The 14,631-nt window shown below is 38.6% G+C and overlaps 1 protein-coding gene across 2 annotated transcripts in view; it reads right to left on the bottom strand.

Moving 5' to 3' along the window:
* Positions 1–14,150, bottom strand: part of PCYT1B (phosphate cytidylyltransferase 1B, choline) — a 52,407-nt gene extending 38,257 nt beyond the window's left edge. The window contains exon 1 of one of the 2 annotated variants that reach the window (XM_006112515.5): positions 13,853–14,150. In XM_006112515.5, coding sequence (XP_006112577.1) covers positions 13,853–14,044 — 192 coding nt within the window. In that variant the 5' untranslated portion in view covers positions 14,045–14,150. The remainder of the gene's footprint in view (positions 1–13,852) is intronic. The other variant, XM_006112516.5, reaches the window with a different exon arrangement.
* Positions 14,151–14,631: the final 481 nt, after the last annotated feature.

Here is a 14,631-nt window from a genome sequence, read left to right as displayed (position 1 = left end):
GGGGAAAAAAAGCAAAAATTACATGAGCAAATATCCAGTTCATTCTTTAACCAGGAAGTCAAACCTGAATCACTTCATTGAATGTCAGTGAGTCCTATGGCATAATGTGGCATAATGATGATTTGTTTCCTTTCTTCCGTTACTCGTGAGCACACACAAATGGTACAAAAAGCATCCATTGGGCACTGAAGAGAGTATGGGGTTTTAAAAACATCACACAAACTAAACTTTGCTCTTAGTCAAGAAGCTCCAATGTTCTGAAAATGGTTCAGGAAGGAAAATAAATAATCTATCCACACATTGCATTCAGGTCTTTCTGGCCACAGGGTCAAAGTATCAGAAGTTTAGTTCTTGGACTGTGAGTTGTTTAAGCGTTTTTTTTCTCTGTCCTAAGTCTTGCGTACTGAGGCAATCTCAAACAATCAGATAGGATGGTAGCTTGTCTGCTAGAGGATACAGTCAGGGTGGAGTAGGTGTCCATTTTCCTTAGCATCTTTACTGCAGTTTTCAGACAAAACATCTAGTTTTTGCTATTTATCACTTGTGAATGTGGGACAGTTGCAGTTAGATCAATTTCCAAATGCCCCAGAGGTAAAATGTTCACATATATATTAAAATTAACTTAAAAGCTCATTAGGCACTAGGATTTTGGAAAATACTAAGGCTACGTCTACACTGGCCCCTTTTCCGGAAGGGGCATGTTAATTTCAACTATCGTAGTAGGGAAATCCGCGGGGGATTTAAATATCCCCCGCGGCATTTAAATAAAAATGTCCGCCGCTTTTTTCCGGCTTTTAGAAAAGCCGGAAAAGAGCGTCTACACTGGCCCCAATCCTCCGGAAAAAGCGCCCTTTTCCGGAGGCTCTTATTCCTACTTCAAAGGGGTTTTAAAAGTAGGAATAAGAGCCTCCGGAAAAGGGCGCTTTTTCCGGAGGATCAGGGCCAGTGTAGACGCTCTTTTCCGGCTTTTCTAAAAGCCGGAAAAAAGCGGCGGACATTTTTATTTAAATGCTGCGGGGGATATTTAAATCCCCCGCGGATTTCCCTACTACGATAGTTGAAATTAACATGCCCCTTCTGGAAAAGGGGCCAGTGTAGACGAGCCCTAAGGGTATGTCTACAGTACAGGACAAAGTCGAATTAAGATACACAACTTCTGCTTCATTAATTGCATAGCTAAAGTCAAAGTAGCTTAACTTGGCTTTTGGCACTGTATATACTGCAGGAAGTTGGAGGGAGAACACTCTTCTTCCAACTTCCCTTACTCCTCATGAAAGCAGGGTTACCAGCATCGACCGGAGCACACCTCTCACTTCGAATTAGCTATCTTAACTGGACCACTAATTCAAATCCTGGAAGATCAATAGCGGCAGCTTCAATCTTCCTGTGTAGTGTAGACGTATTCTAACTGACCACCTCTTCACTAGCTTTTCAATGGTTTGGGCACAAACTCCATCCAGTAACAAAAATTAGATATAAACTACTTGTGCTGAATTAGTCCTTGATACTTTGTTTAATTTATTTATAAAGGACATACAAAGTCAGGTCTGGACTAAAGTAAGAAATTCCAGTGAAATTTATTTTTCATTATTATTAATGTTTTAATAATAATGCGGAAATGCTTGGACACTGTGCGGTCAGGCTCCATTTTGTTAGATGATCTACATACTTGTAATAAGAAACAGTGCCTGAAGAGTTTGTTTAAAGACACAGGAAAGACAAAGGATGGCAGAAATGAGGTGGTACTACCCCTAATTTACAGATAGCAATCTCCTGATGCAATGGGAGATTAAATATTGTCTCAAAGATCACACAGGAAATTATAATCACTGCTATTATATGCTTGGCCCCTTGTGATTTGATATAGGGGGAAATAACATTTACTTTTTAGTTTTGAAATCTTCATTAGTTAAAAGTAGTAATAAAACAAAAATAAAAAGGTTTCCTTTTTTTTGTCAAAAGCAAATACATCCTCATTAGTCTTTGCCATGGTGTATTTGGGATTTCATGGCCTTGCATCATCTGTTTTGTTCTGTTCTTCAGAAGAGACCAAATGAAGCACATTATGTTGTCATATCTGTTATCTCAGCACTCATTATGGCCATAATAAAATATTTCTTGCCCTTTATTTACAGTTTTCAATACTTCTCAGACACCTATGTCATTTAGTGGGTACTTCTCAGCAATACCATATTACATACTATCTCCTTTTAACAAAAATTGCCCTCTTCTCTCTTTTTTTCTTGGAATGGTTATGATGTTTTCTTATGATGATAAATCTCCATACTTAACAGACACTGGCTTTAACTTGCAATGGAACTTTTGTTTCTTGACTTTAAAGAGTGGGTTCCATTGTCCCATTGATGGCATCAAGGTAAATTCTAGCATTCATTGGTAGCCTATCTTGGTCTTGTGTGTGATTTACCATCAATATTGATTTTATAAAACTTTCACCATTCCTACAGATTTAAAAATCTACTATATGGCAGGGAAGCATCCTTACTTTCACTGATGCCTCCATAATTTTAAATGTAACTGTTGTATACTGACATGATTAAAAACAAAATATGGGAAAACCAAACTTGCTGTTTGGGTTCTGTGGAAGGGTATCCTGATCAACTAGCTGCCCACGTAGCACAGTGTACACTCATTTTCTTTATTTTCTAATGACTGTCTTTTTGCTTCTGTCTTTGTGATTGTGGAGTGCTGAACGGCCTTTTTAGCTCCAAGCAATGTCAAGTTATACAACATCCGACATAGGCTGCTTCACGCTGTGATAAAGAGGAGGGCAGGAATGTTAAAACAATAATGGCTATGGTCTGAGGCCTGCAACTGGTAATCACACCCTAGCTAGGTACAGACTGTTTCCTGGGAGACTATTTGAAGAAAATAGGTCTGTTTTGCAGCAAGAGATTTTTTTTTTCTTTTCTAGTCAAACAGATAAAACCTTTTACCCATATACATTTCTTTTCAAGACTGAGCAGCTTTTTCTCTCAGCCCCTATTAAAGCCAAAGACATCCTGTTTTGGCTTCCCATTAGCCTAGGTCTTGTTATAAAAGGTCTTGCCAATTCTTTTCTTACCATGTGACCGCTCGACTTTCAGACATTAAAATGAACAGTAATTAGGGACAAGAGACTAAAATCAGGGATATGTCAAGGAGGAGCATATGTAACCTACACACCTTCTGGATGTGGTGTATTGTCCCATCTAGTGACACAGAGACCACTCACAGAGTGACAATAACGAGTCTGATCTATAACCTTCACTAATAACCAGCTGCCTTTTAGTTTGTGTGGTAGATCAGGATGGGCAATAAGACAGAGGTGGTTTGCCAGAGTCAGCCCTTATAAGGGTCTCTGCCATTGTAATTACTTGCGCCTCCACAGGTATGAGTCCTTGCAGCTCCTGTTGGCCGCAGATTGCCATTCCCGGCCAATGGAAACTGCGGGAAGTGGTGCGGGCTGAGCTACCATTTCTTGCAGCTCCCATTGGCTGGGAATGGCGATCCATGGCCAACGGGAGCAGCAAGTGCCCATACCTGTGGAGACGAAGGAAAATACAGCAAACCCAATCAGGCCTGTGAGTTGATTATTGACCACCACTGCAGTAGATGCTCTTGCACTAAGCACCGAAGGTCCCAGGTTCAATTCTAAAGGCCCCAGATTCAGTTCTTAATCTATAGCAGACGACTGAGATCTATAGGCATTACATACGTATTCAGAAATGCATACAAATGATGTGCTTATAGGCCAAAGAGAAAATAAAGAAGCCTATCAATTGGTACCTGGGGCTGTGACAGGCTTGTCTCCACTACAAAGTGGATCAATATTCTGGTGATCGATTCTCCAACAGTCTATTTAGCAAGTCTAGTAAAGACCCATTAAATTGACTGCTAATCATTCTCCTGTTGACTCTAGCAGTCCAGCAGAATGAGATGAGTAAGTAGAGTCAACAGGAGAGTTAATTCTCTCGATCCTCCCCTACCCCACCCCCGTAGTAAGTAGACCTCGTAGTAAGTAGATCTAAGCAACATCAGTTTGAGTTAGGCTACTAATGTAACTCAAATTGCATAGCTTAGATCGACCTGTCCTTGCAGTATACATCTGCCCTGAATCTAGACTAGATTTGTAGCTGAATCCAGTCATTTTTGGAAATGGAACTTAGCTTTCCAACTTACTTAGCCCTTGCACACTGAAAGGAGTAAATTGCAATGCCCAAAATACCATTACAGATCTGGGCATAAGGACCAAATTTAGCCCTTGGCTATAATAATTGTAAAGACAATGTGAAATCATCCTAACAAAACAGGAAATTTTCCTCCCAAATTCTAACCAGCTTGAAAACTGTTTCAACTAAACAGGAGCTATAGTGGAGACCAGGTTTGGGTAGCCTGGACTGTTTTTGCTGAATTGGTTTCAAAAGTCATTTAAAACCAATTCAGCAAAATCAATGGTTGTGAAATCCGGTGAGTGTAAATGGCTCAGGCCAACCCTTTGGCTCCAAGTAGTTTTAAAAATGGTTAGAATTTGTGGGAAAATCTCTCTGGTGTAGACAAGTTGTCTCTCTTTAGCCAGGATCCCTGTGCATCAGCTGGGCAGTGATTCTAATTTTGCTTGCTGTCTCCCTGCCAGTCAAATTTGGATGTAGAGGACCTGGCAGTAAGAGTAGTTTGAGATCCACATTACCTCTGCACCTGCTTTCTGTCCATTCAAATAAGTAATTTTTAAGCTGTGGCTGACAAACACAGATGAGATTATTTAGATTCTTTTCACGTGAGTACAGAATGAAGTTTTCAGTATCAGGGCTGGCTTGCTTGCTATGTGCCCAACAAGGAAATCTCTCTGACCATCCATTTGCCAGCACACTATAGCTCAAACAGATTACCAACCAGGACACTGAAGGAAACTATTTTCTCCCCATTTATCCCGTAAGTACTAATCAACAGTGTGGTTAACTATGCCATGGTGGCATCTACCTGGATGTAGTTATCCAAGTGCTGACTTCAGTTTCTGGTGCAGTTTCAGTGCCTGAAACTTGCAATAGGAATGTTGCAGAATATAGCCTAGCTCCCTGTTCCTCTCTTTCATCTGCTTCTTCATGTTTTATGTCTTGATTGTTGAACACTAACTCATTTACTGTAGAAAAGGAGAGAAGTGAAAGGAGGCAATTTGGAGGCAATAATTAATAGAACAGATTTTATAAAGGGTTTGCGTTCCCTTCCTTTGAATCTGTGTGCTAGCAAGGAATTCAAACTTCTCCAAAGGGGAGGAAAAAAAACTCTCAACTCTTGCCAGGAGACACCCAGTCCAGATCTCTTCCTTAAGCTGGTATGAGTGGAGCTATAGTCCCAGCTTTCACTTTCTTGCCAGGCAAACTTTCCAGGAGAGTTTCTCTCAGAATATAATAAGCTTTCTGAGATTCTCCCAATTACTCTGAATAAACTTATTCAACACAGTGAACTCGGCACAATGATGCAAGGAGGAGTTTGGAACATGGATTCTAAACCAGAAGGTTATACAACAATTATGAAAGGCACACTATCAATGCTAAAACAATCACACTTCAGTCTAAATATCTTTTACAAGATGCTGTTATGTGTAATCCCTACAATTTCCATAACGTTCTGAGACTGGAGTGGATAACTGATGAAAGGAGCTCTCTCCTCTTCCATCAACTGAAGAACTGAGACAAAAGATCTCTGGAGCTGACTATGTTTGCACAGACATGCCTATTATAGGTGGGTGATCGGCAGTGATCAATCAATTTTGGCTGTTCTGGGTTAAAATTTACTTTGATCTTGTATAATTAAAGGGCAATAGAACTGTACTTGGCCAGTACTAACTGGAGTGTGGGGTTACCTAATTTTACCTCATTCACTAAGCAGGAGGTAGAAATGCCAAATGCAAGTGAAAGTCAGAGGTGGGAGACAGGGGTTTCTATCTAGTCGTGTGGCCTCTGTTTAACGAGTCCCAGATAAATTTCACCCTCCCTCTCTAGTGTTTAAAAAATAGACTCAACTGAGAGTCTGTGTTTCAGCTCAGTAATCACTAGAGCTGAAATCACTGATGAGCAGGTCTAGGGACCTGAACATTAGACTTTGTTTGTGGACAGTGTCATGATGAAAGGCAACAGACCACAGATGCAGCATCAGTGAGGTTCCCCTCTCCCTAGGGAAATAACAAAGATGTGGGCTAACTGGTGGATTGCATTCTAGCATTGCAGCTAGAAGCAAGGAGCAATGTGAGTGGCAAGCAAAAGCAACAATCAGGACTAGCAGGTGTGATAGTGACATCAGTCTTCCACGGCACATTGCTTGGCCACTGCTGCTTTTAGTGGTGGGAGGTGAAGCCATTGCAATGCACTTCTGGATTCTGGGACTTCGCAGACCTCACACAACAAATCATGACTGGGTGCACTGGCGGGAAAGGGGAATGGCATATTAATAGCCATTTGTCCATTGGACTTTAACACTGCAAGGTGGGAAACTGAGGCAGGTGTTTACTTGTAGTTTGAACATGTTGGAAGCATTGTGGTGTTTTCCCAAAGCAATGCTGTGTTCCCTCTATCTCTCTTTTGTTACACACACACTCAGTGCTGTGAGTGGGGATGTTTTGCCTTTTAGTGTACATCTAGTGTGTCTCTCAGACTCTAGATCTATAATTTTGGGTTTGTGCTACAGCACTAATAAAAGCTATCTAGACATTCAGGCTTAGGCTGTGAGGGGGATAGATTCCAGAGCTCCAGCCCAAGCTGCCATGTCTACAGTGCTGTTTTCAGTATCATAGTGTGAGCCCTGCACATATGAGTCAGTAGATCTGGGCTCTGAGATTCATTCCTGAGGATTTTAAAATGCAGTGTAGGGATTCCCTTAGAGGCATCCAGGATAGTTTAGTTTCTTCACATTTCTGGGTGGGGATTCAAGCTGGTTCTGTTTTATAAAGTTAAAGCTATATTACCAATAACCATGACCCACCTCAAGTGTATTAAGGATCAGTTAAATTGTAGCTGCAGTGTATTTCTGGATACCTCCAGGTAAATATTCTGCAAGTAAAATTTAGTTAAAAGTTGTGTTAACGATGTATGAACCAAAAGAGAATCTAGCTGAGTCTCACAGATTTCTATTGGTTCTGAGCTAATATGAATAAAGACTAATTCAGAAGAATCTGTTTATATTTTTAATTAATACTATTTTAAAAATTTAATCCAATTTGCAACAACTCAGACAGCCTTTTCCTCCACAATACTATCTGGGTTCTATCCTCCATAAAGTCATGTTCTGCATTAATAATCATTATTAGTCAGTCAATAATTATTATACAATCACAAGGTGCAAGTGTAAGTTTCAGAAAAAAGAAAAATGCCTAAATTCTTCCCATCTTTTTACAAAAGTGCATGGTGACATGTATAGATGCATAGCTTTTAAGGCCAAAAAGAGACCATTATGAGTTTAACCAGCATTTCATGAAGTGGTTTCTGCATCAAGCCCATCATTTCTGGTTGAGCTACAGCCTATCTTTTGGAGAGTATGACATATTTTAGACGCATGTTGGCCCCAAACTCAAACAAAGAACAAATGAAAGAACCAAATATGTATCAAACATCATTTACACAAGATATAAAGACACACTTCTCCAACAACACATACAGTGCTGCCTCGATACAGACAATCATTTCATAGGAATTAGCCACAAACACAGACCTACGCAACAATAACATGAGGGCAAACCATTTTTTAATTTTTTTTTCAGCCTTGCTGCATCTTCCTTGGGTGGGCTTAATTACATCACACAATTTTTTCATGACCTTGATCAATGCAGTTAAGTTGACTTAACTTTGTAGAATAGACCAATCCTTAGTTTAGGCACATCTTTTATGCAGGACTGGCTGTGTTACTGGTTTCTATATATGTATTTCTGCCAAATGTAAATACTTCTTAGCTACTTCCCATGGATTTTTCCTGCATTAGAATTTTTTATGTAGTAAAATCCCTGCTTTTGCTGTCTAGTTACACCATCCTTTCTAGCTCATTTTCATTTAGGCTGTGAAACAGACATTCATAGTACCTGAAAAAAAGCATTGTTTAAGGAAAAGATGAAACAGAATCTTCCATTAATATATATTATTCACACCAATTATCATATTTCAGTAGTTCTCTATATATAGGACCAATAAATATTGCAATATCTTATTGCGAAGGGTACAGCATATTCAGATATGTAGCAATAGTGTGACTCTCATGCCATGTCTTCGCTATGGGGAAGATCGCTGCTGCTACGATTGATCTTCTGGAGTTCAAATTAGTGGGTCTAGTAAAGACCCGCTAAACTGAACTCAATGAGTGCCCCTCTCTGTGCTGGTACTCCTGCTCCCATGAGGAGTAAGGGAAGGTAACAGGAGTGTTTGCTTCTGTTTGTCACCTGATCTGGAGATTGTGTGGAAACTCAAATTAAGGTACGTCAACTCCTGCTACATAATTAACATAGCTGGAGTTGTGTCTCTTAATTTAACCTTCCCCTTAGTGTAGAACTGGTCTTAGTGAAATAAAAGACAAATTACAATCTAGATTTTTGTGGTGAGGGGCTGCAGACAAAAAAAACGTGTTTTTAAAGTGTGTCAAATGCAGGCCAGAGTTGACATGTTTTTTAAACTTTTGGTCCAAAAGAGATAGAATTCATGAATACTACTTCTGGGTCCAAATACAGTACACAACTTGTGTAGGCTAAGATCATCTACATTTAGTCAAACTGTGGCTTCTTTAAGCTCCTAGAACACAGTCTTATTACATAGTCATCTGCCCTAATGCTCCTTTTCCATGACATTTATATCCCAGCATAGATCCAAAATGAAGAAGCGCTGATGGATGGTCTCTAAATCATACCACATTGTGGAAGAAAAAAAGCATGGCTAGTTTTGTATCTACAATAAAATCCTTTATATTCATAATGTTACTAACTATAACAGTTAAAATAATATGTATTTGTTGAGGAATTTTACCCAGTCATACAAGTAGAATATCTGAAATATGCAGTTCTGTAAAAATCATCCTAAATCATTGTTTAAATAAAAAGGAAAAACATCAGAGATCAAAATACTGAAAGTCGAGGCCAATTTTTAGAAATAGCTCCTTCAAATTTTATACTTAATCACAATAGGGAATATTTCTATGGATATTATACCTCCAGTTTAAACCATTATTAAATCTCCTCCAAGAAAGAGTAATAATATATTGTAATCTTTCTTATCTACTCTGAAATGAATATTAAGTGTTTTTCAAAGTTTCTGAATGATTTCACCAACATAACTGGTGATTAAATTTTTTTTGTAAAAACGATTAAAGACCTTAAATTAAAATTGTCAGAAGTCCCTGTGACTTGGGCATCTATATCCTCTTTTCTAAAGTACCTGAAGCATTAGGCATCTAAGTCTCATTGAAAGTTTATGAGAATTAGGCACCCAAGTCATGTAGGCGCTTTTGAATATTTTATTCCTAGAGACTTATTTTAGAAGAAAGATGTATACAGTCTGAGTAAAAAAACAAAACAAAACAAAAACCAAAATTCTCCCACTCCACTTCAGTGAAAGTCAAACCAAGTGGTAGTTAAATTTGTTTTCAGGTAAGTTTCTATGTGTATTAATTGTTTTTAATTGCAGCACTGTTCTTACACATTGCCATTGCTTCTTTCTGATGTAGACACTGTCTGGGATTGTCTGCCACCCCACCTGTGAGCAAAGCTATTGTTATTATTGATTTAATATTTAGGTTGTGGTAATTCTCACAGTATGCTAAATTCTTTCCAAATCCAGATGAAGACCAAAGGCGCTGATCCTGTAAGGAGCCATGAGTTGCCCACAGGGAATTAATTGCAGAATCAAGCCCAAAGACTTAATCCTCATAAACTAACTAAAAAAGTAGCTTCAAACTGCTGTAACGTCCAAATTAAGTCCCTCCCCCAACCTTCTATAGTCCATGTGCCTCTGCTTCTCAGGGAAACAATGGACTTGACTATGCTGTGTATTTTTAGCCACATTTATTGCAAGGTAAACGTGGTCCACTAGTTTAAAATTACAATTTGCACAGGTGCGTTTATCCCATTTTCAAACAGTTGGCACTTCCATTGACAGACCATATCTACAAGACTGGTGTACACTGGAATAGCAACACTTGTATAGATGCACCAGTGGCTGAAACCCACAGTGTAGATGAGACTATAATGTAATGGAATGTTTCATTGTTGTTGTCTGAGGGTAAGGTCCACTGATGGTGTATGATGAATGATGGTATTAATTGTCAGGCAGATGCATGAAAATAGGGAACAAAGAGAAGGCAAAGTTAGAGGGAAGGAGGGAGCAGGGAGTATTTACTTCAGTGATAGGCAGCCTAGGCTAGTGAGTGGGCCACAGGAGTGGCCTGCCTTCATGCCCACAGGATTGTCCTAACCAAGATGGTATCCCAGTATAGGGCAGTTTTGCTAACTGTGCTTGTTTACCTAGAATATGTGGGGTGTGCTGGTTGCACTCTAGCAGCACTTTGACTGGATGCAGAGGGAGCACTCAGCACACATTGACTGTGAGAACCATCAGCATGCACCTTGCTTTACATGTGCCCTTGCTTTACGTGCATGTCACTTTAGTAACACCAGTAGGAACAAAAAGCTACATGGGTGGAAACCAGCAAAACTGGCATCCCTGCATGTGGGCAACTGTAAATAAAATGGCTGGCTGGTTTGTAGCCCATGGGCTGCAGGTTGCCTACCACTGCTCTACTGCAATATGAATTCTTAGTGGAGTCCCTCACTGACTTTTTTAGTTCAAAAATCCCAGACAGCGTCTGCAAAAAAAGAAAAAAAGAAAAAAAAAGAGGAAGTTATGGCAATTTATATAAAATCAGTGCTACACCGAGGAAAAACTCATATTTCAATACACATTGAAACTTACCTGAAAACTGACTTCAATGTCTCTTGCTTTCCTGGCTCATGGAAGGACACAGAAGTTTCCTTTAGTCCTACAGTGACACTTCCTGCCAACATGGCAGCCTCCATGACATAAAGTCAGAGGGACTGACTGACTGAAAAAGAAATAGTTACATTGTGACAGATATTAATTAAAATATTTGCTGTTTCTGGGATTCAGTTATGTAATTCTGTTTTAATTAAAAAGCAAACAACAGTAAATACTATAAAAATATCAATTTAGGAAGTCCTACTAACTCCAGTTCCATCTGTGAAAATATTTATTGACTTTTGCAAAGTTTCATTATAAAGTAATGAATACTTTCTTCAAGTATTTCATGTTATTTGTTCTAATTTTGAATTATATATAGATATAAATAGATTAAAGCAATAGGGTTTTTTTAAACCCCTACCTATACAAAGAGCTCTGGCTGTTAATTACTTTCTCACCATCATCATAATAGCCACCTACCTGCATGAAAAAAAATCACAAATAATACAAACTCAGCTCATCAGTATTACATAATTGCCTGGTAACAAATTCAAATACAGCATAATAGGCCCATAGTAAAGTTATTTTAGTTAGGACTCTCCAGTAGAGAGTTTAGTGTCCTGGTTAAGTGGCTTTCCCAGTTAATGGTCCAACCCAACTCCCATTGACTTCATAGAAGTTGGTCCCACAACTAAGAGAAGAGGCTATTTTAAACATCTGAAAAGACTTACAATGAAATAAAGTTCTGTACTGAATAAGAATAATGGACTAGATCCTCAGCTGATGCTGTGGTAGAGTTCCATAGTTTTCAATGGAGCTATGCTGACTGGCAACAGATAAGGATCTGGTCATATATCTGGTCCATCTTTATTTGTTCTTATTTATTATTAGTCATTAAATTCTTAAATATTCTGAGTTCTCCTCTACTTCAACATTGGCACATTTCTTTCAGCAAGTATAGAGGTAAGACAGTCCCACAGAATCTCATCTTGGACATATGAGTTTTCAATAAATTTTTATTCCAAGTATCTCTGTTGTCATTACTGATGTATTAATATTCATGGAGCTGTAAAACAGATCATTGTGAGTTCCTGTTTTATTCATGTATTCCGGTTGCCACTTTCATTTCCATAGGATTTCAACTAGAATGACTGATACTGTAAATACCTGCTTCACATTGACATTTCTTCCTTTAAATGCTTTTTTATGTGGCAGGATAGGAGGGATATAATATATTCAAAAGGGTTGTATTATGTGTAAGAAAAACTTTAACAAACAGCATTTTTAAACACATTACAGTACTTAGCTCCCTTATTTAAAAACAGCCAAACAGCCAAAGCCTATCCATTTATAAATTAACAGCTTTAAAAAAAGTTGTTAGCTAATTATAAAAAAAATGAGGGGAAAATGTTAATTTATGTGACTCTAGCAACTATTCCTATTTGTCAGAGCACTTCAGTGTTTGAAAGAAAGTGTTACATGCAATTATAGAGGTTGGATTTTAAAAAAAAAGTTTTAATTAAGGTTGTGTTTAATTCTGGAAGTAAATGATCTCATTTCCAGTGCTAAACTACTGCACAAGTCACAGAGTGTAACACCTTATTAATATCCATTTCTTGGGCTTCTGTCATATGTATCATTATTATCAGTGCCTTGTGGTAACACATACAGGGATAGGGACAAGTTAACAATTACTCTTGTCGAGAATAATAAATTGGACAGTCTTAAATAAAGAACAACAATAAAAACATTCAGAATAGAAGAAAGACTAACACATGAAAATATACAGCTCTAAAGTGCTTGCTCTGAGGGTACAGCACCCAGCTGGAGCCTGTGCTAGTTTTGACTGTGAAGTAGTCTGAGCTGCCTGGATGCGATTTTTGTCACCTTCATTCAAAGACTAACAACTTTTTTTATGATCAAACACTTCCTCTCCCCAAAAAAAGTCCCATTTCTTCATGCTGCCCTTTCAAACCACACACTTTTAATCAATCGGCAAGCTCCCCTCTCAGATATAAAGGATAGACAGCATAAATCATTTGCCATAATTTAAAGCCCCATATCTCATTGGAACTTGCCCTTCATAGTTCTTTATGACTTTAGAGAAGCAGCAAGCAACACCTCATTGTTTTGTCTTATTTGTTAGAGTGGACTCCTATCTGATGCAGAATGAATCTGCAGAACCCTGGGAGTGAAACTGAACAGTGATGGTGTAAGAGGGCTTAATTCAATATATCACACATAATATACAGAGATAAAGGAATGCTCTACCATATGGGCAGCCGGCTTCTCTGAATGCACTCTTGCTAGACATTAATTATTGAAGACATGCAGCTCTTCTTTTAATGCAGCTATCCACATGCGAGTCACATGCTTTCCATTACCTGAGTAAAATCATGGAAGTGTACACACCCAATCTTACTAAAAGCTTTTAGAAATTTGGGTGATCATACTACATCATATTAACTCACTGTCTTTTGTTTAGGGACATGACACTTCTGCTTAATCTGTCATTTATTTCTCAAAGTCAGCACAAAAACAAAGAACAGGCGAGGATGAAATGAGCAGCCTTGCTGTAAATCCGAATCTTAAAAAGACTAAAGAAAAATGCCCCTTTCATATTCCTGACAGGTTTTGTTTATAGAAAGAGAGCTGCCAAAACAGAACCTCTTCCTCACACACAATAACAAAGAAATCCTAAATAATCTGCATTTTTCATAGCAGGTACAATAGTTCTTTGTAACACACGTTCTTCCAGTGCAGACTATAAGCACAATCAACCGAGATGAATTAGGCTGCAGTTGAATTCATATTTACATATTATATAATTGAACAATCTATTCCTTTACATTCTAATAAAGCAATGAGCTTTTGGGTGACAAATACATGCATCCTTTGTCTGTACTTACCAACCGAGGCTGAGGGCATGTGTGTTCTATCTCCTCCATGGTTTCTGAAAGAAGCTCATTAGAAAAGGATTTTGGGATACCTGTTTCTGACTCAGCATCCGTGGTGAGCACGGGCATGGCCAGTGAATATTTTTCTCCGTGATGCCCTCTCTGCTGTTCTCTTTGCAGCCAGATAATGTTTTCCTTTGTCATATAATTCACTTCCCCACCCCCACCTCTTTCACCTTTCTTCTCTTTCCCTTCCCTTGAGGAATTAAAGGGTTTTCTTTCAAGGAGAAGCAAAGAGGCAAGGCCTCAGTTTATCACTATAACAACCAGCCAGCAACAGAGCAGCTGGTGTGGGATACAGTATTCTCATTTGCATGATGTCTTCTCATTGGTTACTGTCACCATAGTACCACTGCATCTGAGTTATGTGCTCTGTTGACATTAGATGATGCACAGAGCACCAGAACTTATGGGAGGAGAGGTTATTGAGCACTATAGGACTTTGTGAATGTGAATAAACACTGCTGTGCTCTACATATCAGACAATCCCTCTTCCCAAGATATATATTAAAATTCTTCCAATTATAACTCCGTCTGAAATGTACTCTTTTTTTTACATGCAACCAAGCTTTAATTAGTATTGCACTCTGTTGGATGGGTACAAACACTGAGGACCACATTTTTATGTATGGGGGAGTAAAATGTATGTGTGAAAAAGTGTGTGCATTGATTCCATATACAGAACCCATACTTCCAGGCACTGTTATAAATAGTTGCATACAGAACCCAGA

The sequence above is a fragment of the Pelodiscus sinensis genome, chromosome 1, assembly GCF_052426305.1.
Source record: "Pelodiscus sinensis isolate ZL-2025 chromosome 1, ASM5242630v1, whole genome shotgun sequence".
Lineage (NCBI taxonomy): Eukaryota > Metazoa > Chordata > Testudines > Trionychidae > Pelodiscus > Pelodiscus sinensis.
The sequence above is the reverse complement of the archived record's forward strand: the minus strand, read 5'-3'. Positions and strand labels throughout refer to the sequence as shown.